We start from the raw sequence: 25,652 nt of genomic DNA, 5'->3' as shown, positions 1-25,652 counted from the left end.
TTCTGGTCATAGAATAGTTAAATTGAATTTTGGTAGATTTCTTAACAATAATTAACCAAAAACAGTTTAAAGTTAAGTTAAGAACATAAGCTACCGGAGATGTCACCTATTTTCTCGTTTAAGCACATGTAGCAGAGTCACTTCCCTCCCCCTCTGGAAGCTGATTCTCACGGAGCGGTCGCTGGCTAACTCATGTGTAAACTTGTCCGCGAGAGCCATCTTGTCAGAAGAAGAGTCCACTATTTCAGAGTGAGTAACGACAGCTACCATGGTTGGTATCGGAGCGCATTCGGGTTGCTGATGTGTGATTGCCGCCACGGTATCAAACACGACATGCTCAACGCCGGACAACAGACACGGCACACACTCACCCGTTGTTAAACTTTCACTGTGCGATGGCATGGTAGTATCACGGTTGTGGGGTTGAATGAAAGCTGAGTTTTCTGCTGAAGGTTTAATTTAACACCGTAACTAAACGAGGAGCGCAGCCGTGCACCACCAATTTTGTGCGCCTTGGATATCTATGGACATCCATCAATCAGCTGTGAATGGAACCTGCAATCCGTAGCCGACCCTTGACATCATTCTGCGTTGAATATTTTGAGCTCTACACCCCCTAGACACGAGGTCGAATAGCCTAGGGTCAAATGGCCGTCCACCACTGAACGTTGCGTCGAAGCATAACTTCATAAGTTCATACCCTGGCCACCTCTCGAACTGGAACTTGCGCGCAACAGCCTGCGACCACTCGGCTTTGTTCTCCTCCGGCCTTGCACAAAACCTGCCGTGCACCACCAGACTGCGGATCGAATATGACTTCCGGGCATCGTTAAATTACGTAATTTTACGTTCACTGCATCTGAGGTTAGGTTTCAGATAAGATAGTTCTGTTCCAAAATTTATCGTCCTCCGACGAGTGGCCGTTCGACTGAGGGCTGGTTCGACGCACGGCCGAGATATGATTGTCCAGAAGTGTTGAAGGCCACGTTCCGGAAGGCAGGAATCATGATGGTCCATTACATCCAGGGCAGTGTGGTTTTCGACAGGCGACCCGGCTGATTCGACACACGAGACAGATACGGACGGCTCCGGCGCGCTCCGTCCGGGTGGTGTATTTTGCACACGATGCTGAAGGGAAGGGATAAAAAACTCTGAACGAAGGGATCTCGCCGGCTGACTGGAAAGAAGCTCAAGTAACACCATTGTTCAAAAAATAAAACTCACGGCAGTGGGTGACAGAGCGCATTTTCTCGTCGACGAAAACGTGATGTAACGGACAGACAGACAGACGGACATGACGAGCACAATAGCGCCTTTTTTTCCATAAATGAGAAAAGACTCTAAAAAGGTGACAAAAGCTGCCCGGGCAACTATCGCCCTGTCAGTTTGACAAGTGTCGTTTGCAAGGTAATGTAATCTGTTGTGGGGGATCGATTGATAGATCATTTGACTGCTAATAATCTCTTATCACACTGTCAACATGGTTTTATTGCGGAAGATCTTTCACCACTAACCTCCTGTCTACTCTGAACGAATGGACCCGCCTGCTGGACGAAAGGGAGCCAGTAGATGCAGTGTACCTCGATTTTGCCAGGGCATTTGACAGTGTCCCACATGAGCGGCTGTTGCGTAAATTGAAGTCTTTGGGAATTGAGAATAATATACTCAAATGGATCAGAGATTTTCTAGTAGGAAGATGACGACGTGTCAGTATTAAGGGGTCCGTATCAGACTGGGCTTCAGTGCACAGCGGCGTGCCACAAGGAAGGGTGCTCGAGTCTGTTTTATTCGTTGCGTTTATAAACGATCTGCCAGAAGCTACAAATGTCTAGCGTGTGCTCGATGTATGCTGACGACACAAAAATATATAATACAGTGAAGAATACGTCGCAAAAAGTACAGTTGCAAGGTGATCTTGACAGGCTGGTTGACTGGGCTGATAAGTGGCAGCTGCGTTTGACAAATGAAAAGTAATCCACCTTGACAAAGACAATGAACAGCAAGATTACGTTATGTGAATACACGGTTGCAACGACAGAGTGATGATAGAATAGAATAGAATTGTCGGCGTTGAAGAAATAGGCCCATGGCCTGTTGCCGATTCTTGAACTTTTCGTGACTTGATTCACAAGGGATCCGGTGGCTCGAGTTTAGTTGCAAAGCAGACGTCAATCGGGTGCGTGCAGTCATGGCGGACTCCAAGCTATTCATGAGCCTGACTATCTAACCAAGTTTATTGGAGATTACCGCAATTCGCCGCGCTTGTAGAAGGCCCGCAGCGAAGAATATTCGAACAAATTACAAAGAGATAAAGCAAGGGAATATCTCATTCGAATTACGCGAGAAAAAGTTCCCAATGCAGATCTAACTTGTTATGAAAATAAATAATCCTTAAATAGTTTGGATAGCCTTTTGGATTATCGTTGCGTATGAAATTTAGCAAATTCATATTGACTGAATCTTTATCGATTGACAAACCAATCTTTTGACCACATAGATCTTTTCCTCCGTTGTTTTTTCGTTACCCCGCGCTCATTCAACACGACGGTATGGCGCCGATGGCAGTAGCAACTGGCCTCGGCTGACTCATCTTCACGGTTCACCACTGACTGTTGCGAGCAAAGTAAGTAGGTGTATGGTGAAATATTTCCGAATCAGATTCGCTAGTCAGAATCAGCTAACCAGGCTCGGAGAGTCAGATACGCAAGTGTATGGGTGAAATACGCAAGTGTATGGTGAAATTTTTCCGAATCCACATACCCAATCCATACCTAATACCAGGAATTGGCACACTCTTAGTCTTAGGTACCTCAATACTTCTCACTTATTAGCTCTCACTTTTGCTGCACTTCCAAGTTTACCAAACCATTGATAAGCCTTACTTAAATTCGCGGCCTTTGTATATAAATAAAGGGACCCGCCAAACTTATTCGAAACTAACGGGCGTCAATGGTGGTTTTAAACGCGTTAAACGTGATCGCAACGTGTGTTTAGTGCAACGTAGAATTCCTGACAATGAAGGCGTTTCGATTTGTCTCCCACTGGTGACAGTCGTATCTGTTGGCTCACTTTGCTGTGCTTGCAATTATAACATTAAGTCACATTTAAGTGATAACTGATCAAAGGTTAAAGTGTTGAATCAAAAGCTGATTAGAGAAACATTCTCTAGCAGACTAGCACTGGCAATGACGTCTTGAGAGAAGTTGAGTCTGTTGAGACCCTTTAGTCCCTTACTACCCCGGGACCCGGGGGTGTCCCTTATTAGTTATTACCCCGTCGTGCGGAAATGGCCGCCATTTTTTTTGGGGGGGGGAATGAGGTACACAAATTCTGTCAATCACATTTATGAGCCAACACTTGTGTGCAACTTTTATGCAAGTAAAACTGTAAAAGTACTCGTGCAAGAGTGTACTCCTGCAGTCCTGCATCAGGCTGCTTGTAGGACCTATTACTAACAGTAGGTAAAAACCTCCTCTTTCATTGTAGATGATGTAAATGTAGAATAAGTGACATTTTCTGTGATTTTTACTTGTTTTTCCTTTATTGATATCATATTACCATATTCATTAATTACCATATTATTAATGTGATATTACCATATGATATCCATGGACATGCATCACATGGACACATGCCATTGTATTGAGCATTTACAACGAGCTTGTCCACTACAAGCTTCATATCAGCAGCCATGTTATGTAGCATTTCTTCTGTATCTGTAAGCTTACGCCTTACAAGTTACAGGATGGCTCTGGATTTCACACAATTTTAATCAAGTCAAGTGATTTCACTATAATAGAAAAGATTGTAAAAAACATACCTGAAACAGGAAGGAATATTTTAGTGACAACCATCGTATTTTTTGGAGAAATAAATCATGGTTTAGGTTATTATTTTTTATTCTTTGTTGCCCAGTGCTCAATTCTATCTACCTATTTACATTCTATGCGCAATTTTGTAATGACTGATGCAGTAATTTTTTTCACTGTTTTTTTCACAGTAAGTTTTTTCACTGAGCATTGAGCAAGGTAAATGTAATCAAATTTCTTTATTGTTGATTGATTTTTTCATTAACTGGAGCCTTTGCTAACCCCATGGTCAGGAAGATGTGCCAGGTGCGCGGGAATTTATTTTGTCATTTTAACGACCTGCGCGGTGCGCCGTACTACGTTGGTAAAAAAATGCGTCATGCGCCGTACTTTAGAAAGCTAAAATAGTTCTACTATTTTAGTTGACAATATATGCGAGTATATTGACTATGCGAGTCGAACTGACAATAATAAAATGTAAGACATGTCAGGGTTACTTCTGACTCTTCCAGTTGTCCACCTTGTCAGATACGGAACGTACGGTAATCGTAAACTGCGGCTGTTATACATACGAAATGTAAACAGACGGTGTTCAGTGTTGCCATATGACTTTGGAGAAAATTTCTTCTAAAATAAAGATGGCCGGGATTGCGCGAACACATGCGCAAAGATAATCAATTTTCATTACATTGCGCCAACTGTGCACAGCAATAGCTTAAAAAAAGTGAAAATGCGCGGGAAAATTCACCGAAAACATACATCATCCTGAGTGTGGTGCTAACCAAGGCTCTACTGTAAATGCTGTTTTAGGGGTGTCCCTTATTACCCCAGGGCGGTGTCCCTTATTACCATACCCCGTTTTGCAGAAATGGCCATCATTTTTTCTTGGAATGAGATACCGTCAAACAGGGTAAAAAGGGACGGGCGAGGTAAATAGGGACTCGCTTCCCACATTTCGTAGAAATGTTGTAGCAGCTAAACTAATCAAAATATTGCAAAATTAAATATAGTGGCGTAAACCTCAACAATTTTACTATCTATTATGTATAAAGCTAGTCAAGAAATCAAACATTTACTATCTCTAAAAAATCGCTGAAAAAAGTGTGAAAAGTGTGATTTTGGAAAAGTACCTCTGCTAAGGTCTGGAGCAAAAAAAAAAAATATTTGCCATATTGAAAAATTTTACATACATAAAAGTTGCACCCAGTTGTCGGCTTGAAAACGTAATTGACAGAATTTGCCTATCTCATTCCAAAAAAAATGGTAGCCATTTTTGCGCGACGGGGCTACTCGGGACACCCCCCTGGGGTAATTAGGGACACCCTTAAAAATGCATTTACAGTAGATACTCAGTTAGCAAAGGCTCCAGTTAACAAAAAAAATTGATTAACAAAAAGAATTTTGATTACATTTACCTCGCTTGGCAAAAGAAAATTCACTTATTGAAAAATTAGGGCATCATTGGTCGTCACAAAATTGTACATAGAATGCTATATATAGAATTGTGCACCGGGCATCATAGAATGAAAAGTAGGTAATTGACCTAAACTATGATTTATTTCTTCAAAACATATGATGTTGTTACTAAAACATTATTTTCTGTTTCAGGTGTTTTTCATGATCTTTTTTGTTATAATGAAATCACTAGACTTGATTAAAATTGTGCAAAATTACAAACCATCCTGTAAGCTTACAGATACAGAAAAAATGCTACATGGCTGCTAATATGAAGCTTGCAGTGGACAAGGTCATTGTCAATGCTCAGTAGCATGTCCATGCATACAGTAATATCACATTAATAATACGGTAATTAATGATTATGGTAATATCATATCAATAAAGGAAAAAAAAGTAAAAATCACAGAAAATGTCATTTATTTTACATCTACATCATCTAAAATGAAAGAGGAGGACTTCAGAGTACTGTTAGTAATAGATGAGCACACTCTGCATGCTTCAAAGGTTTGAAATTGAGTTTTATTTCAAGTGTCCCTTTTTACCTCATTTCAAGATTAATTCAGGAGCCTTTTATATTGCGTCTAGCGCCTTACAAATAGCTTATGGAATTTTTTTGAAGATGCCATTTGATTGCCCTTGCAAAGAGCTATAAAATGAGCCTATACTTGTTTCTGAAATGTTTCATGGTAAGAAGTTATTAACCAAAAAATGCTCAAAACCGTCTCTTTTTACCCCGTTTGACGGTATGCAAATTCTGTCAATCACATTTTAAGCCAACATCAGTGTGCAACTTTTATGTAAGTAAGATTTTTCAATATGACACATATATTTTCTGTTACAGACCTTAGCAGAGGTACTTTTCCAAAATCTCACTTCTCACACTTTTTCAGGGATTTTTTAGAGGTAATAAATGTATGATTTCTCAACTTGCTTTATGCTGCATAGATAGTAAAAATGTTGAACTTTATGCCACTATTTTTAATTTTGCAATATTTTGATTAGTTTAGCTGCTACAACATTTCTACAAAATGTTGGAGGACTGCCCCTTTTTACCCCATTTGATTGTAGGTCGAAATAATTTAAGTACCTATAGGTGCATTAGGTGGTATATATAATGCCTGTATTTCCTACTTGTCCTTAGATATTTTCAGTTCATAGAATAACACAAAATTTACTGAAGAGTTGCAGCAAGACTTAGATCAATTGGAAATGGAGGAGGGAGGAGGGAGACAAATTGAGAATGTTGCTGAGCCTCCAATTGAAGCTCACGAGCCTCCATCCCCATGGCTTATAACTCAGGTGGGTTTATAATTAATTTAAAAATAATTGCTTGCCTTCTTTAATTATCATTACTTGGGCAAGGCAATGTTATTGAAGCTCACATGTCTTTTATTTAATGGCATAAATAAGTTTTTGTATGATATGGTTATGGCTGATATTTTCAAGTATATTAATGTCCAAGGAAGGAACAATTAACATTCTTTAATATATAAGTAATATGTTTCATCTTTGTTAAGGTTGTGTATCAACATATCTTTAACAAGGCAATCTTAGTTTAGGACTATAAAACAATTTGATTATTTACAATCCACAATAATCATTTTATGGTCAATCTGTTATAATTTTTCTTATGTTGTTCCTTATTTTGAAAAAGAATTAAACTGATCTGTAACATCTGAGAGACATAACTGATCTGTAACATCTGAGAGACATAAAGAAGAGTGAAGACCATAGACTCGTGGAGACCAGTGGAGACCATAGACTCGTGAAGACCGGTGGAGACCATAGACTCGTGAAGACCGGTGGAGACCATAGACTCATGGAGACCAGTGGAGACCATAGACTCGTGGAGACCAGTGGAGACCATAGACTCATGAAGACCAGTGGAGACCAGTGGAGACCATAGACTCATGAAGACCAGTGGAGACCATAGACTCATGAAGACCAGTGGAGACCATAGACTCATGGAGACCAGTGGAGACCATAGACTTGTGGAGACCAGTAGAGACCATAGACTTGTGGAGACCAGTGGAGACCATAGACTCGTGGAGACCAGTGGAGACCATAGACTCGTGACAGTGGAGACCATAGACTCATGGAGAACAGTGGAGACCATAGACTCGTAGAGACCAGTGGAGACCATAGACTCGTAGAGACCAGTGGAGACCATAGACTCGTAGAGACCAGTGGAGACCATAGACTCATAGAGACCAGTGGAGACCATAGACTCGTGGAGAACAGTGGAGACCATAGACTCATGCAGACCGGTGGAGACCATAGACTCATGGAGAACAGTGGAGACCATAGACTCGTAGAGACCAGTGGAGACCATAGACTCATGGAGACCAGTGGAGACCATAGACTTGTGGAGAACAGTGGAGACCATAGACTCGTAGAGACCAGTGGAGACCATAGACTCGTGGAGAACAGTGGAGACCATAGACTCGTAGAGACCGGTGGAGACCATAGACTCGTAGAGACCGGTGGAGACCATAGACTCGTGGAGAACAGTGGAGACCATAGACTCATGGAGAACAGTGGAGACCATAGACTCATGGAGAACAGTGGAGACCATAGACTCATGGAGAACAGTGGAGACCATAGACTCATAGAGAACAGTGGAGACCATTGGACTCGTGGAGACTGGTGGAGACCATACTCATGGAGAACAGTGGAGACCATAGACTCATGGAGAACAGTGGAGACCATAGACTGGTGGAGACCAGTGGAGACCATAGACTCATGAATGGAGAACAGTGGAGACCATAGACTGGTGGAGAACAGTGGAGACCATAGACTGGTGGAGAATAGGGGAGACCATAGACTCATGAATGGAGAACAGTGGAGACCATACACTTGTGGAGAATAGTGGAGACCATAGACTGGTGGAGAACAGTGGAGACCTTAGACATTCTATGAAGATGAATTCTTTTTAAACTTATTCTAAATATTATACCTAATTACCATGGCACTTGATGCACAATTTTCATAGCATTTCCCAAGCACCTTATTTTTCTTGCACTTTGTGCATCTTTTTATTCATATGCACTAGCTGATATTACACGCCTCTTAAGAACTTGTTATAAGAGACTATAATCTTTATTGTGTTTGTATTTTTCTTGAGTCGTTGAGATTTGAGGAACTCATATGCAGTGCTTCCATACCATAGTGGCAAACCACAAATTTTTAAAAAGCAGTTCATTTTTAATTTCCTAATCAACTCAATATTTTAGTCAATTTCTTATTTATGATAATGCTGGTAGTGGTATCCAAGATACTTCCTGGTCTGCCTCTGCTTATAGTACTCAAAAATGATCTTGGGGATGGGCAGCAAAAAAATGTTCTGCTTTGTCAGTAGGCTCAGTATGTTCCATACAATTGAGACATAGGAGATGTAAGAATGTAGATATACCTAGTATATAATTGATGTGGGTGTGAAACTTAAGTTATGCATGGCATCAGTAATTAGTTGATAAATGTTGACTTTTGTCTGCAATAACTAATAGGTACAACTAATTTGTCTGATTTTCATTTATTTTGTGGATTAATTCAATTATTTTCAAGGCATAAATTATTTTGCTTAATGTTTGGTCAAAGTTTCTACAATGTTTTACTATCTAACCAAATCAATGAGGATCTTCTGGGTGCTTTAATTTTTTTCATATCACAATGAAGGATCATTATTAGTTTTAACTACAAAAAACACTTGTTATTTTATTATGCTACATAATCTCCTTTCTATTACACTAATTTCTCTCTTTCTAGTGCTTTCTCTATTGGTTTATCTAATTTTTTTTCGATTATTTCCGAAAATCCTTGTTTACTTGCAATGAAAATAACACCCGAACTTATTTTTTATGTATAGGTATACTTTTTTGAGACTGCTAAATTGACAAATAGGCAATAATCATATCTTCCATACATATAATAATGTAATTTTTTCCTTTAAACATTCCTGCATTCTCTCACTAAGTTCAACATGAAGCCACATGTTTAGATGTCATTATTTACTTACCATCAAATGGGGTGACTTTGGCAAAATTTGGGGTGACTTTGGCCAAATCAAGCAGGATATACAATTGATTTTAATCAAAAACATAACACAACTACAACAGAAACACTGGCAGCAAAACAAAATCATAAACTTTGGCCAAAGTCACCCCAGTGGCTAAAGCACCCCAGTTGAGGGTAGTTGAAATTAGTATCCTTCATCCTGATTTTATCCAAGTATATTATGTATTATTCTTCTGACTTTGAATTAATGAAGATCTAACTATTTGTTCAGGCCATCACTGGACTGGTGGAGTTTGTGAGCAGCTATGGGTGGCCATGCTTGTTGGTGTTGCTGCTGGTGCTGTGGCTGTGGAGACGATACGGACACCTGCTGCAGCAGTGGCAGCAGCGCAGGGCAGAGCAGCAGGAGGCCGCACTTTATCATAAGAGTGAGCTTCAATGATAGAAACTCTTGCATCAATTATTCTGCAGAATGTGATTGGATACTATACCTAAATTGCATTAGTTTCTTCACTTCAAAATTATTATATCTAATATTTTCATTTATGTCCATACAAGGCAATTTCCCCTTCTATCGCCAAATTACTACCTACTAATCAATTATGCAACAGGCAAGATGAGAACAGCATTTGTATTGTTTATGTAACAATATTAATCCGGAATGAAATTTGTAAAAGCAACATTCTGATTATCTATCTTTTAGTTCAGCGCGAGGCAGCCATTGAGAGTGCCAGACGGCGCATGCAGGAGCAGTACGACGCGGCCTCTGCGCTGTACGCTCAAAAACAGAAGCTCAGGTTAGTTTGTACCTTCAACATTTTAGTTCCCAATCCATGTTACTGACTTAAACATGCCACGATACGCTTGTTAAATGCCCAATAGTTGCTTTATACTGACTCATGTCTGCTGGTATTTCATCCAATTCAATGTGTAAAGTTTTATAATTCTGTGCCGTCTGTTGTATGCTTATTGCCTAATTTTCTCTGTTTAGCTGCCTGACATGTTTTAATCTGGGTTAAGATGTTCATGGTCACTGCTGTGATGTAATCATTTGTTACAATTATCGTACTGATGTCATCAAGGTTATAATTATTGTACTGATGTCGTGCAGAGAGGAAGAGAAGAGGCAGGAGCGTCTGGCGCTGTTGGAGGCGCAGCAGCGCGGTGAGGGCGGCAGGAGCTTGAGATCTGCAGCACCTGCAGGAGCTGCTGCTCCAGGACCCAGTGGATGCTCCATGGAGAAGAACAAAGCTAAAAGTGAAGGCAAGAAGCCGTCTGCACTCAGACCTGGTAAGAGGCTTAACTTGTTGCAGTATGCCTAATATTGTCAGTCCAGCAACCCATGGAGTCCAGCGACCCATGGAGTCCAGTGACCCATGGAGCCCAGCAACCCTTGGAGTAGATGCTCCATGGAGAAGAACAAAGCTAAAAGTGAAGGCAAGAAGCCGTCGGCACTCAGACCTGGTAAGATGCTTAACTTGTTGCAGTGTGCAGATCTCGGTGATTGCACTGCAGTCAATTGGGTGCCGCAATCGTGAGTGTTTTTTAGTGCCTCAGTTTATTTACATACGTAATTTCAGGAATAAGTGTTGATTTATTTATATGTTCAACTCTGGTCATGTGGTCAACATTGAATAATAGGTCATTTGATATGAAGCTGTTGGTAGTGTATAGTGTCTTACACGTGTCTTTTTGAGCCTTTGTTGAGTAGGTAAGAACTACGGTATCTTTCTCTACCCATGAAATATTGTTCAGTAAATTGCTTTTAGGTAACACATTTGTCAATTTTTTCTGATGTGTCTTCAGTACTATTGCAGTGCCATAATCAGCCATGCAAGATAATGACGGTGATTTTATTAATAGATCTATATTTTTATCAGTTGAATCTATGAGAATATATAAACTGCTAGTTATCTTGTTCATAAAAATGTGTAACTCGGATTATAAGAGAAATGTAACTGGTGTCTGTGTTGAATTGAAGTCATTGAAAGTTGACTGTTATGTTTGTGTTTTGTTTATATTACACACAAAACACACAGTGTGAGATGTGTAACTGGTGTCTGTGTTACAGACTACAACCCCCTGCTGGGCGGAGGCTCGTACGCAGGCTACCGCCCACCTCGCCGGGGCGGCGCTGCTGGAGGAGGATGAGGCTAAAGGGCGCGACCCTGGGCCTACAGCTGGTGCTGTTGGCTGGTGCTGCTGGTGCTGCTAGCTGGTGCTGCTGGCTGGTGCTGCTAGCTGGTGCTGCTAGCTGGTGCTGCTAGCTGGTGCTGCTAGCTGGTGCTGCTGGTGCTGCTAGCTGGTGCTGCTGGCTGGTGCTGCTAGCTGGTGCTACTGGTTGGTGCTGTTGCTGGTGCTGCTAGCTGGTGCTGCTGGTGCTGCTAGCCGCTGTGTTGTGGGCCCACGTGTCGCAACTGCTCTTCAAGCTGAACATTTAATGCTTCCTAAAACATTGATCTTGACCTTCAAAAATTTCAGTTTCACAACTTTTCTTACTTTAATAAATAATATTTTGCCACATATTTGTTCTCCTTTTTGCATAACATAACATAACTTTTATGCGTTTTTAGGTTTGGCTTATATAGACAATAGTGGAACGTTCAAGACATATTTTATATTCGGCATTTAAAAATATTGTAACTCGATTAAACTTGTTGCTTAAACATTTTTCCCTAGTGTTACATCAAATTATGTAATTACAGCCAAACTAAGTATCATTCGAAGGCAAACGTGTGCTCTTTTATCGTTGGTCAAGGCAATGTTTTTGGATCTGTTAAATATTCGCACTTATTAGCAACTTATTATTTTAATCTTGCGTTTGTGGAAGGGAAATTTGCCATAGAATATATATAGTCACTTCCTCTGACGGTTGTGTCGGTCATGTTGAATTGAATATTCTATTTTTACGTATATAAATGATCAACTCAATGCCTATGTCTTCTATCTCAACAGCCTTTATATGATTTGTGAGATATATATAAAAAATTTAGAGAACTGTCTGTTTCTTATTATTTGCCAACTTTTCACGTTGTTTCTGAAAGTAAATATTTCCTCTAGCGATATCAACGCGTGTGTAATAGCACCAAATGCTTAGGAGTGGTTTTGTATGTGCACAATATGGCCATTAGATGTACTGTATTTAATGTAGCTGCTGCTTGTCGAGGAATCTTGTATCAAAATAGAGACTTGCCTGACAAAGTTCAACAGTAAATATTCTCAAGAGATGATAAGAAAGCTCCACTGTTGATGTTGATGAAGTTATTGATGTTGAAGGATCCATCATGTCTATAAAGTTCGTTATGGCTCATCGGCGAATTCTAATAAATTTTAGCAGGTATTTACTAACGACATTCTAGTCTCTAAGAATTATTTTTTATATTTTTATGTGTGACTGAAGCGTTTACGAATTAGCTGAGCCTTGAATGTTATTCTGCACTGGTAGTTATTTACTGTCAACAATTGAATTTCGTTACCATTCTATCTGAATTTGCATCTCTTGCATTCGACGTGAGATTTTAACTCACATAGCGCACATGTGTTCACCGTGTTACCGTTGACTCATGTTAGGAGTATTACAATTTCGTACCATGATAGTTGATCAAATTCTTGAATTAGTGGCAATGAAATACCTCTGGGTTATATGCACTGAGATTTTCACCTTGACGTACTTCTGTTTGTATTCTTCGCGTGATATGCAAATATATTATTTATATATTGATGTAATTATTCAGCGTTACGATTGGTCCCCAGTGAAAGAATAGCAAATGTGCGTAGCCTCTTCTCGGTACAAGGCACTTTACATCAATTTTCCCTTCTTATTTAAATCGATTAAAGACTGTAATTTGAAAGGCAAGCTTTGCTACTGCAAGGATAATGAGGACGTTTCTATCACATCCCTATGGGGATGACGTGTAACCTTGAGCTGAAGCTTGACTACCAATTCACAAATTCCAAATGGCAGACTCGTTAACTTGCATTTCCCTAGGATGGCGAACACGGCTGCTAAAAGTTTAGGTAATCACTGCTTTTTAACTAAAAAGTTTAGGTAATAAGAAACAATGCACGTTTATGTATTCAATATATTTTATATCGCGCCTAAAATCTTTAAGCACTCAAAGAAACGAAGTAAAAATCGCCACCCTGTGAAATTTTTTAAAAGCTTCGGCCCCGCTTGCAGGTGCGGAGATATCCTCCCTGCTCAGCGAGACGCAGAATTAATTATTAAATTTCGATTAATAATTAAATTAAATGGATTTCGAGAAAATATGTTTGGGCAAACTGGGAAATCTGAATTATTTTATATATTAAAAGGTAATATTTAACAGGACTTCAGAATCAATCAATGTACTGAGTCATGTGATGGTACCCAAACTATTGTTCATTATTTCACTTGTATAATTAAAATAATTGACGTGTCCCACTGTACACTACATAGAAGTAAAGAAGACCAGGTCATGATGAGACGTCAAGAAAATTATTCGACTGAAAAGTTCACTCTCGCAAATGTATAAGACAATACAAACGAGCATAGTTAGTTTCTTAATGAATTACAACATTTATTTTCGGAATTGCAACATTTATTTTAAGGCCGCGCATTTAAAAAAAGCAACAATGTTCAACTTACTTTAAAACGGAACTATTAATATGCTTGTTTGAGAATAAATTCAAAAAAATAACTTTCCCTGCATCACACACAGACATAAAAAAACATTAAATTATTAATTTTAGCCCTCTACCGCCTGACGCGAGTAACCGGAGCAATATTGTCACAAGCCTACTTCCCAAAAAGGATACGTTCTGGTGAGCGCAACATGACTTGCACTGATGGTTGCCGCCACGTACGACAACTTTAAAATGTTCTCTGTTGCGTACATACGTCCTCAGGCTGTTATACTCAATTGTTTACGTATAACTTGAGTTGAGAGTTATATTCCGGAGAGTGACATACGGCGGTAGAGGGTTAACCACTAGGAGATGCATAGTGGTTAGGATCAACAAGACTGGAACAGGGTGTTGGGGGTTCGAAACACGCAACTGGTTGTGGAAAAATCGTAATGGTGGCCGAGCGGTTAAGAACCAGTGACCGGCAAACATGGCTTGACCAAATCAGACCACATTATATTCGTGTATCATATAAAAATACGATATTATTATATATTTATGTATTATAAAATAATATGATATTATTACATATTTGTGTATTGTATAATAATACGATATTATTATATATTTCTGTCTTATATAATGATATGATATTATTATACATTCGTGTATTATATAATAATACGATATTATTATATATTTTTGTATTATATAATACTGTAATATTATATATTTGTGTATTATAAAATGATGTAATATTATTACATATTCGCGTATTATATAATGATATGACATTATTATGGCGCGCTCCACTAGAGTAACTCACGTCACTGTTTGCCGAGCTTGAACCACTTTGGTCGCTTGGGCACCGCGCCGCTGTTGCTGCTGCTGATAGGGGCGTCGCTGCTGCTGGGGGCGCTGATGGGGGCGCTGGTGCTGCTGCAGGAGGCGCTGTCGTTCCTGGAACTGCACACAACTTATATAAAAAATTTGTTGCACACCGCACAACACATCGACATAAATTGTGCACACAGCACATTGAGATCATTTGTGAAGAGAGTTCATCACAGGCAGCTTCTCGTTGCGTGGAGGCCAATACGGATGCCTAGCCTCCAGGCCAGCGTCTTGCGTTACGTTTGATTTACACTAGGCAACCTTGCGCTACGTTTTCGTTACGTTTGATTTACACTAGGCAACCTTGCTCTACGTTTGATTTACACTAGGCAACCTTGCTCTACGTTTGATTTACACTAGGCAACCTTGCGCTACGTTTGATTTACGCTAGGCAACCTTGCGTTACGTTTGATTTACGCTGAATTCGCAGCCATGAAAACAAAAATAACAAGAAATCTCTAACTATGAAAACAGATTAAATCTTGAATTATAGATCAAATGACAACTTTAAAATGTTCTCTGTTGCGTACAAACGTCCTCAGGTTGCTACACTCAATAGTTTACGTATAATTTAAGTTGAAAGTTATGTTCCCGGGGAGTGACATACGGCGGTAGAGGGCTAAGTTCAGTGATAGAAGACCAGCGCGCTTTTCGGAACCTCATGAACTTAATCCCATTGACCAATATCCCGAAACAGAAATCGAATGTCATGTGGGTCACTACATTCAGACGTAAGTGAGTGAAACGTAGGACTGGGGTACTACGAAACATTATAACCTCTGAGGATACTGGACGTGTGAGAGCTTTAAAGTTGCGATCATCAGGCCGTTGAGTGTCACGTTTGATATTGGGACGAGATGATTTACTCTTGAATAAAAGCAGAAAATATTCATATTTGTATTCACATTTTAATAACGCAATAAAATTTTCTGACTCGAACAATTAAATTCATTAAATTTTTTATTAAAATGAAATTATGATGGCTGCCATCTAACTATTGGCTCGACAGGCGGTGGTGGCCTCCTTTAAACTATTGGCCAAAAGCATTCTATTTAGTATAAGTTTACCTTTATTACGAAAACTGCTTTTTGGATTATAATTCTTTTTCTAACTATACATAAAATTTTAAATCTTAGCGAAACTTTATTGTCTAATGTAAAGCATATTGATAACATTTTTTTTACCTGCTCGAATCAACATACCCCGGATCTTTTCCAGTAAAAATACATCATTGACGTCATTGCTTTGTTGGCAACTTTGCGTTATGTTTGATTTACACTAGGCAACTTTGCGTTACGTTTGATTTACATTTGATTTACACGAGGCAAATTTGCGTTATGTTTGATTTACACTAGGCAACTTTGCGTTACGTTTAATTTACGCTGAATTCGCAGACATGAAAACAAAGATATCAGTAAATTTCTAACTATGCAAAGAGATTAATTCTTAAATTATAGATAATGACTTAGGCACCTGGCTGCCATGAGGGCGTCCTGAGCGCGTTGGTAGCTCGCCAGCTGCGACAGGACGCTCGCCTTCAGGAGGTCGGCGGCGGGCAGGAGCTTGGCGCGCCCGTGGGGCGTGAAGAGCAGACGCGCGCGCGGCACCAAGCCTGCCGCGTGCAACGTCTGCACGCGCGACAGCGGCACGCGCGGGAACATGTTCACTGCAAAATATAAAATTATTTAAGCCTTTTTATGCATATAAATTAATAAATAAACTAATTTGGATCTAATTATCATGGGTCATCTGGTAAAAAATTATCATGGGTCATACTGCAAAAAAAAAGACGCGTTCCTAACACCGACAGCCAATTACTGGCGGCTTCTCAGGGTAAGCCCGCCAATGACAGACAAGAAATTGGGCGTTAAGGTACGTGTGCTTAAGGCCGCTACGGTACGTGTACTTAAGTTATAAGTACGTGTACATAAGGCCTACGGTACGTGTGCTTAAGGCCGCTACGGTACGTGTACTTAAGCAAGTACGTGTACATAAGGTCTACGGTACGTGTACTTAAGGCCGCTACGGTACGTGTACTTAAGCAAGTACGTGTACTTAAGGCCGCTACGGTACGTGCACTTAAGCAAGTTGTCGTAGCACAATTCGTGGTAACAAGAGTTACCGTCACTGAACAAAATACTGAACATACATTATCAGTGTCGTGTTTTGATGCGGAAGATGTTATAACGATGTCAAAAAAAAAAAAACAAGATTAGCTTATTGTATTGGACGTCTCTAAAAATAAAAGAATTTTTTCTCAGTAGCATCATCACTGGGAAGAAGGCAAGTGATTTCGACAAATAAGATAGGATGTGTGCCCTGCCATTGAAGAGGATCGGTGGAGTTCTGTGAACAACTTTTGAACGCACTCTGTGTTTAGTGAAAATACTGAAGTTGAGGAATAGCGATGACGTCATCATTCATCATTTTCAAACAGAATAAACCCGCATAAGAAAAGACGAAGCTAGAATTAAGGCCAACGAGTGTTGTGATGATAAATATGCTATTTTTTAAACTGACGTAGAAAGAGATTGTTTCGTATTTACTGAAATACTATACACAAAAGAGATACAGCATAAAAACGAACCAAAGTATTAATGATGGTAGTAATGATACTTTTTAATGGAAGAAGATAAAAGGAGTTCATGGAGTTCTTATGAATACTCACGGAGATCAAATTCCAGGGATTCGTCTTTAAGGAGAGAGGAGACGAAGACAGCCACGTCCTGCACCTCGTCTGTAGGACGGAAGCGCGCCTGCACCACAACATCGCCTGCCGGCACGACGTCTGGTTAATATGGTGGCCGAAACAGGCGCGTGGGGCGACTGTAAACGGCGCCCGAGGCGACCGTAAACAGCGCTCGAGGCGACCGTAAACGGCACCCGAGGCGACCGTAAACAGCGCCCGAGGCGACCGTAAACGGCACCCGAGGCAACCGTAAACGGCGCCCGAGGCGACCGTAAACGGCGCCCGAGGCGACCGTAAACAGCACGCGAGGCAACCGTAAACGGCACGCGAGGCGACCGTAAACAGCACGCGAGGCGACCGTAAACGGCACCCGAGGCGACCGTAAACGGCACGCGAGGCGACCGTAAACGGCACGCGAGGCGACCGTAAATGGCACGCGAGGCGACCGTAAACGGCACGCGNATATTTTGTTTAAGTCCTTATATTTTGTTTAAGTCATTATATTTTGTTTAAGCCCTTATATTTTGTTTAAGTCCTTATATTTTGTTTAAGTCATTATATTTTGTTTAAGCCCTTATATTTTGTTTAAGTCCTTATATTTTGTTTAAGTCATTATATTTTGTTTAAGCCCTTATATTTTGTTTAAGTCCTTATATTTTGTTTAAGTCATTATATTTTGTTTAAGCCCTTATATTTTGTTTAAGTCCTTATATTTTGTTTAAGTCATTATATTTTGTTTAAGCCCTTATATTTTGTTTAAGTCCTTATATTTTGTTTAAGTCATTATATTTTGTTTAAGCCCTTATATTTTGTTTAAGTCCTTATATTTTGTTTAAGTCATTATATTTTGTTTAAGCCCTTATATTTTGTTTAAGTCCTTATATTTTGTTTAAGTCATTATATTTTGTTTAAGCCCTTATATTTTGTTTAAGTCCTTATATTTTGTTTAAGTCATTATATTTTGTTTAAGCCCTTATATTTTGTTTAAGTCCTTATATTTTGTTTAAGTCATTATATTTTGTTTAAGCCCTTATATTTTGTTTAAGTCCTTATATTTTGTTTAAGTCATTATATTTTGTTTAAGCCCTTATATTTTGTTTAAGTCCTTATATTTTGTTTAAGTCATTATATTTTGTTTAAGCCCTTATATTTTGTTTAAGTCCTTATATTTTGTTTAAGTCATTATATTTTGTTTAAGCCCTTATATTTTCTTTGCGTTGGTATATATTTCTTAAGTCCTTACACATTTTATTTTTAAATATTGTTCGATTGTACACTAAAAAATTGAGAGACTTCGTTTGTCCAAATAGCGATGCACTTTTTAGCCCCAGTGGTGGCCATCCTAACCCAGCTGTCCAGCAGTCAAAAGGACGCATTAGCGCTACGTATAGAAAGTGTATCACAAGTTGGACAATCCGTCCATTCACTTTTTCAGTAAGCACAATTACAACAATTAACAATACAGTACGGTACGTAAAACAATACACAATTCATCTTATAATAATTAATCCTATAATGCACATAAGCAAACTCCTGCCGTATGAGCTCAAGCTGTGCTTACACGCGTTGATGCCGAGCGCGCACAGATAGAGTATATCTAGTGAACTATTTCAATAAATTTACAATATATCCATATATACAATACATTTAGTGAACTATCTCACTAAATGTACAGTATATCAGTAGATTGACCCACTAAATGTACCTACAGTATATCAGTAGATTGACCCACTAAATGTACAGTATATCAGTAGATTCGCCGTCTCGTCCCCCGCGTCGAACACCACCGCCCCCCGCCGCGTCAACTGGGTGCGCCAGGCCAGGGTTAGTAGAGGTCCTTGTATTTTCTTAAGTTCTTTTATTTTTTTAAGTCCTTATATTTTGTTAAGTTCGTACATTTTTTTCAAGTCCTTATATTTTGTTTACGTTCTTATATTTTGTTAAAGTCCTTATATTTTGTTTAAGGCCTTATATTTTGTTTACGTTATTATATTTTGTTAAAGTCCTTCTATTTTGTTTACGTCCTTATATTTTCTTTAACTTTTTATATTTTGTTTAAGTCCTTATATGTTTTTTCAAGTCCTTATATTTTGTTTACGTCCTTATATTTTTTATTTTGAGACTTGTTCTGTCCAAATAGCGATGCACTTTTTAGGACGAATTAGTGCTACATATAGAAAGTGTGTCACTAGTTGGACAATTCGTCCATTCATTTTTCAGAGTGTACGAAAAATTCAGCTTATAATAAGTAATCCTATATTGCACAGGAGCTAACTCCTGCCATATGGGCTCAAGCTGAGCTTACATGTGTTAAAAGTATACAAATATAATATAGTTCATGTTCAGTATAAAATATACTTCACTAAATATACACTGTATATTTAGTAAACTATCTCACTAAATTTACAGTATATTTAGTAAATTATCTCCATAAATTTACAATATACTTATAGTAATTTATCTGACTAAAATTACAGTATATTAGTAGATTGACCCACTAAATGTACAGTATATCAGTAGATTGACCCACCTCTGCTATAGCCAAGTCCTGCGTCGAGTCCACGTCCATGTATTGACTGGGGCACAAGTCCCCGCTTTGTTGCGGGGCTTGGGGCACAGAAGGGCCCGTGGGGCTCAGGCAATGGCCTTGTCCACTGAAGGCCTCCACTGAATGGCCTCGGCCACTGAAGGCCTCCACTGAATGGCCGCGGCCACTGAAGGCCTCCACTGGAGTCTGGCCTGGCGCTGAATCTGTGCAAATGCTGAAATTCAGTAAATCTTGCCAGGTAGTAATAAGTTTCAGCCGAGGTTGGTGTTGATGGTTGACTGTTGCAAAATATCGATAGTCAACAATTTGGTTAAAATAAAAAGAGAAGCTTTTGAATTAAAAAATTCTAAATGTATTATCATACCAAACATTGAACTTTTGAGTCCTTCTTTTGGCAGGAGGTACACATGCGTACAGGTTGAAATCTGCCAGTTGCATCATAGCTACAAGTTCAATCTGTGATCGAGTTACTAAGAAATAATATCAGTGTATAGTCTAGGTTACGTTCAAGGTTTTAGTTAGCGTTCAGGGGCCATACTTTCAAAACTCGCTAAGTGAACGTAAGTACTTACGCTCTATTTTCTCGTCTATGATTGGTGGATTTTGCTTGAAAGGCCGTCAATGATTGGCTGATGGACTTACGATATCTTAACTTTTTTTGAAAGTATGACCCCAGGTTGGAGAAAGGAAACGCAATCCGCATGTTGATGATACAGAGATTAGGCTTGAAATAAAATAATAGTCATATTTACTAATTCATTAGAATTTATAGTAACAAACAGCCTCATTCACAGTGGCCACTTTCAGCGTTAAAAAATAACATAAAAATAAAATGAGAACTTAAAATTGAACACAAAAATTGAAAAATAGTTGAAAATTTAGTGTAATTTTGAAAATAAATTCCCAAACTTCTATAGCCCTATAACTGGATAATATACAACTGTACAGCATATAACTGGACAGCGTATAACGGTATAGCATATTACTGGACAGCGTATAACTGTACAGCATACTATAAACTGAACAAGCGTATATTCGGTCGTCAAAGAATATTGTCTATAATTATTATTCGTATGTTCTCAGCAGCTCGTGGATTTACCCAGCAGTTAACAATGCCATTTATCTCCCACACTGTTAGATAAAACGGTGAAAAAACGGTCCCACTGGCGTTCTAGTGGCCGGTCGCCCAGTGAAAATAAACTGTTTCGCCGTTTTTATCAGATGTTTTACGGATTTCTAGTGTTAAATTAGAATAAAAACGGCGACACGGTGTTTCTTTCACGTGCTTTGAACTTTTGAGTACCCTTTTTGGTAGGAGGTACACATGCGTACAGCTAGAAGTCCGGTAAGTTATGTTTGGGCTTATGAAGCGTGTACCATCTTATCTTAAATCTTTGCTTCTTCCTTTATTGCAAATTATGTCTATAGTCAAGTCTCTCAGGCATGCGCGACCACATGACATCATGATTAAATACAATACCTGACCAAGCTGTCAATAAATTGTAATAACAACAACTAAAAACAATTACTTTCTTAGAGAGAAAGTTTTCAAAGTCCTACACATTAGATACTTAGATTTTTAGGAAAATCCTAGGTCATAAGTAGACAGTTGAAAAGCCAAAATCTCTTATTACCTATAAAACAAATAAGTCCTAAATACTAACACCGAGATACATAAAGACATTAAATCATTAAATGCAACTTCACAAAGACGCAGTCTCCCGGGATATTTGAACATTAGAAAAATCTATATGAATGTATCTCCATATATTCGAGAAGACTAGCGCGGCGGAACTGAACAGAGTGTTAAGTAGTTTAATGAACATGTTAAGTAGTTGAATGAACATGTTAAGTAGTCGAATGAACATGTTAAGTAGTTGAATGAACATGTTAAGGAGTCGAATGAACATGTTAAGTGGTCAAATAAACATGTTAAGTAGTCGAATGAACATGTTAAGTAGTCGAATGAAGATGTTAAGTAGTCTAATGAACATGTTAAGTAGTCGAATGAACATGTTAAGGAGTCGAATGAACATGTAAAGTAGTCGAGTGAACATGTTAAGTGGTCAAATAAACATGTTAAGTAGTCAAATGAACATGTTAAGTAGTCGAATGAACATGTTAAGTAGTTGAATGAACATGTTAAGTAGTTGAATGAACATGTTAAGAAGTCGAATGAACATGTTAAGTAGGTAGTTGAATAAACATGTTAAGTAGTTGAATGAACATGTTAAGTAATCGATTGAACATGTTAAGTAGTCGAATGAACATGTTAAGTAGTCAAGTGAACATGTTAAGTAGGTAGGTAGTTGAATGAACATGTTAAGTAGTCGAAGGAACATGTTAAGTAGTCGATTGAACATGTTAAGTAGTCGAATGAACATGTTAAGAAGTCAAATGAACATGTTAAGTAGGTAGTCGAATGAACATGTTAAGCAGTCGCAGTACTAAAATCCATCAGCTAAATGCTATCTAAAATCCATCTCATTCAAGTCAAGTTAAAACTGGAAATTACTGATAGAATTAAGTTAATACCGAGCCTGTGGCGTGCAAAAAAAAATTGTTAACATTGCTTCGTTTAAAAGCACTGAGTTCATAATTCGGTAGTGAACACAAATTAGGCTAGTCATCGTAGTGATGTGCTGCAGAGTGCATGGAAGTGAACACAAATTAGGCTAGTCATCGTTGTGCTGCAGAGTGCATGGAAGTGAACACAAATTAGACTAGTCATCGTAGTGATGTGCTGCAGAGTGCATGGAAGTAAACACAAATTAGACTAGTCATCGTAGTGAAGTGCTGCACAGTGCCCGTAAGTGAACACAAATTAGGCTAGAGATGTGCTGCAGTGCATGGAAGTGAACACAAATAAGATAGTCATCGTAGTGAAGTGTCCCAAACTAACGTCCAATTCCGACAAACCTGCGGCCAGTACGTCAGGTGGACGAGGCATGGGGTCGTTTTTCGTCATGACGACGTCAGGGGCGGCTGTGCTGCTCGTCACCACGTCGGGGGACTTGGGTTTGTAACGTCCCGCGGCGACGTGCACAGCGTCAGGCCTTAAGAGCTCGACGTCGTCATGGAGGACAGAAGGTTCCTCAGACGTGTCCATGGCGGCTCCCGAGACATGTTCAGGACATGAAAATTCTGATAAATTTTCGTTCCGGGGATGTTGGTCCAAAACAGGGATCACTTCCGGCATTTGTGGTGCTTCCGGTATTTGTGGTTCTACCGGAATCACTTCCGGCATTTGTGGTTCTACTGGAATCACTTCTGGCATCTGTGGCTCTACTGGAATCACTTCCGGCATTTGTGGTGCTTCCGGTATCACTTCCGGCATCTGTGGTTCTACCGGAATCACTTCCGGCATTTGAGGTTCCATCGGAATCACTTCCGGCATTCGCGGTTCTACCGGAATCACTTCCGGCATTTGTGGTTCTACTGGAATCACTTCCGGCAACTGCGGTTCGACCGGTATCACTTCCGGCAAGCGCTGATTGGACGCTGGGAGCTGTCCAGCGCTCTGTTGGTCATCTGATTGCTGTAGCAATAACCTGTTGGCAGGATAACCGTTAGCATAATGACCGATAACAGTTGGTACGGGTGGATAGCTAGAGGTCAGCATAGCAGAGTGACCTCTATAACTTCATATACCTTCCCGAGCGTATACCTTCATATACCTTCCAGAGCGTAACGCAGCCGGGCATCTTCACGGCTTTTGACACAAAGCGCCCACCGCAACAGCGCAGTTCAGTCACAGGCCGGAGCGCATACAGGCCGGAGCACAACTGGCCGGAGCGCAACAGGCCCTACCGCAACAGCTACTCCTAACGAAACCTAACCTAACCTGCGCCGCCTGTTGCACTCCGGCCAGTTGGGCTCCGGCGCTGTGGAGCAGTGGCTGTGTTGTGCACAGAGGATTTACTGTTAGCCGGAGTTACCCACAGCTCATTGATCTGAGGCTATGTGTAGATATTACATGCGGATGGTTGGCGTTGGGCCCAGGGCCTGTTTACGAGTCAATTTTGTTACCCACGGCAGCGCCCCCGTTGGTACCTTATACTAATATTCTGCTTAAATTGCAACTTCACCAATACTTTGGAAGAAAAGAAAAAGTAAGGACTATTTACCATATCTTTACCGAAAACGTTTCTGAGACCAGCCCCGCCATCAGTTCAAAAATCTAGAGAACAGTGGCTTATAATAGGAAATTGCTAAGAATTTTAGGACGGTGATAAGGAGGAAAGGGTAAAATATTTATAGAAGTTTAATTTAAAAGCGGTAATAAAAATCGGTAAAAAAATGAAAAATCAAGACCTAAGGCGAGCAGGTACGGATTGAATTTAATCAATCTTTTTTCTAGCTTTTGAACGACTCGCTATGCCTGCCCCAAATTTACAAGACTGAGTCCGCTTTGATACTTGAATTTCGACCTATTTTTGCTGCCTATAACACCCCTACTTTAATTTTAATTGATGGTGGAACTGGTTTTCGAAACGTTTCTGATAACAATATGAGAAATTTACTTAGCATTTTCTTTGCTTTTCAAATCTAGGATTGACTTAAAACTTGAATTCTAAATAAGAGAAAAATGCTTACGTACCATAACCAGGGTTATTTCATAACATGAAATAGAGGCATTTTAGACACACTTTTTTGTGAAAAAAAAGATTTAAAAATTAAATTCTTAATTAAGCAACTTAAGGAGCAAGTTGCTGCCAAGCATGACTGTGATCAAAGTATATATAGCATCAAAAAAGTATTGCAATACTACGCGATAGGACGCTTAGTATTCAATATGCACTATGAGAACCTACGCAGCTCGTGCGTAAGTTCAATATGCTCGTCAATAATAATAATAATAGTAATAATGATACTAATAATAATATTAATAATAATAATAATAATAATAATAATAATAATAATAATAATAATAATATTAATAATAATAATAATAATAATAATAATAATAATAATGATAATAATAATATTAATAATAATAATATTAATAATAATAATAATAATAATATAAGCTCGTCAGAAGTTGCGTAAGTTCAATATGCATTATGAGAACTTACGCATGTTCTTCTTAACAACAAATATAAAGTTGCAAGGTTGAAATAGTATATGTTATGATGTTCTACTTTGCCTTAGTGGCATAATTATAGGTACTTTGTTATTGAGGCCACTGGCCTCAGTTATTCACTGCCTCCACTGAGGCCTCACGCCTCACAGCTCACCTGAGGGAGGCGCTGTCACCACTGAGGCCTCGTGCCTCACAGCTTACCTGAGGGAGGCGCTGCCACCACTGAGGCCGAGGCTCCTGAGGGTCGTGGCCTCCAGAGCGCCTCTGCCGCTGATCCTCTGAAGGCCGTAGAGCACAGTGGCCTCAGCAGCCGTACCCTCAGCGAGGCCACTCACCACGGACCACAGGGAGGCTGAGGACACAGAAGTCAACGATTAAGTTCCACTCATACAAGAAACACATTAATACAGGCATTAATACAGGCGTTAATACAGGCATTAATACAGGCGTTAATACAGGCATTAATACAGGCGTTAATACAGGCATTAATACAGGCATTAATACAGGCATTAATACAGGCATTAATACAGGCGTTAATACAGGCATTAATAC

At 39.4% G+C, this 25,652-nt stretch overlaps 2 protein-coding genes across 3 annotated transcripts; one reads left to right on the top strand and one right to left on the bottom strand.

Annotated features, from left to right (window-relative positions):
* The first annotated feature begins 6,375 nt into the window (after positions 1 to 6,375).
* Positions 6,376 to 11,509, top strand: LOC108681337 (selenoprotein S-like). 2 transcript variants are annotated; one of them, XM_018170358.2, is made up of 7 exons: positions 6,376 to 6,566; positions 9,553 to 9,708; positions 9,935 to 9,941; positions 9,976 to 10,078; positions 10,393 to 10,509; positions 10,684 to 10,745; positions 11,353 to 11,509. In XM_018170358.2, the coding sequence occupies exons 1-7, from the start codon at positions 6,477 to 6,479 to the stop codon at positions 11,430 to 11,432; spliced, it is 615 nt and encodes a 204-aa protein (XP_018025847.1). In that variant the 5' UTR covers positions 6,376 to 6,476; the 3' UTR covers positions 11,433 to 11,509. The 2 variants fall into 2 exon arrangements, with proteins under 2 accessions (XP_018025847.1, XP_018025846.1); XM_018170357.2 differs by lacking the exon at positions 10,684 to 10,745 and having other exon boundaries at positions 10,393 to 10,571; positions 11,353 to 11,508.
* Positions 11,510 to 13,345: 1,836 nt separating this feature from the next.
* Positions 13,346 to 25,608, bottom strand: LOC108681328. The gene is made up of 8 exons (XM_018170348.2): positions 25,302 to 25,608; positions 22,937 to 23,568; positions 20,000 to 20,220; positions 19,211 to 19,274; positions 17,449 to 17,553; positions 16,254 to 16,446; positions 14,708 to 14,852; positions 13,346 to 13,478 (listed from the first exon to the last, which is right to left on the bottom strand). Exons 2-7 carry the CDS (start codon positions 23,442 to 23,444, stop codon positions 14,714 to 14,716), a joined length of 1,230 nt encoding a protein of 409 aa, XP_018025837.2. The 5' UTR covers positions 23,445 to 23,568; positions 25,302 to 25,608; the 3' UTR covers positions 13,346 to 13,478; positions 14,708 to 14,713.
* Between the last annotated feature and the right edge of the window lie 44 nt (positions 25,609 to 25,652).

Source organism: Hyalella azteca, unplaced genomic scaffold (assembly GCF_000764305.2).
Source record: "Hyalella azteca isolate HAZT.00-mixed unplaced genomic scaffold, Hazt_2.0.2 contig12633, whole genome shotgun sequence".
In the NCBI taxonomy this organism is placed as follows: Eukaryota; Metazoa; Arthropoda; class Malacostraca; order Amphipoda; family Hyalellidae; genus Hyalella; species Hyalella azteca.
The sequence above is the reverse complement of the archived record's forward strand: the minus strand, read 5'-3'. Positions and strand labels throughout refer to the sequence as shown.

Coding starts and splice junctions, on each gene's coding strand:
- LOC108681337 (XM_018170358.2), top strand. CDS start 6,477: ATGGAGGAGGGAGGAGGGAGACAAATTGAGAATGTTGCTGAGCCTCCA. Junction 10,510..10,683: donor GCTGCTCCAGGACCCAGTGG/ATGCTCCATGGA, acceptor CCCTTGGAGTAG/ATGCTCCATGGAGAAGAACA. Junction 10,746..11,352: donor GCCGTCGGCACTCAGACCTG/GTAAGATGCTTA, acceptor TCTGTGTTACAG/ACTACAACCCCCTGCTGGGC.
- LOC108681328 (XM_018170348.2), bottom strand. CDS start 23,444: ATGCCGGAAGTGATTCCGGTAGAACCGCGAATGCCGGAAGTGATTCCG. Junction 20,221..22,936: donor ACCTGACGTACTGGCCGCAG/GTTTGTCGGAAT, acceptor GCATTTGCACAG/ATTCAGCGCCAGGCCAGACT. Junction 19,275..19,999: donor AGGACTTGGCTATAGCAGAG/GTGGGTCAATCT, acceptor TGGCGCACCCAG/TTGACGCGGCGGGGGGCGGT.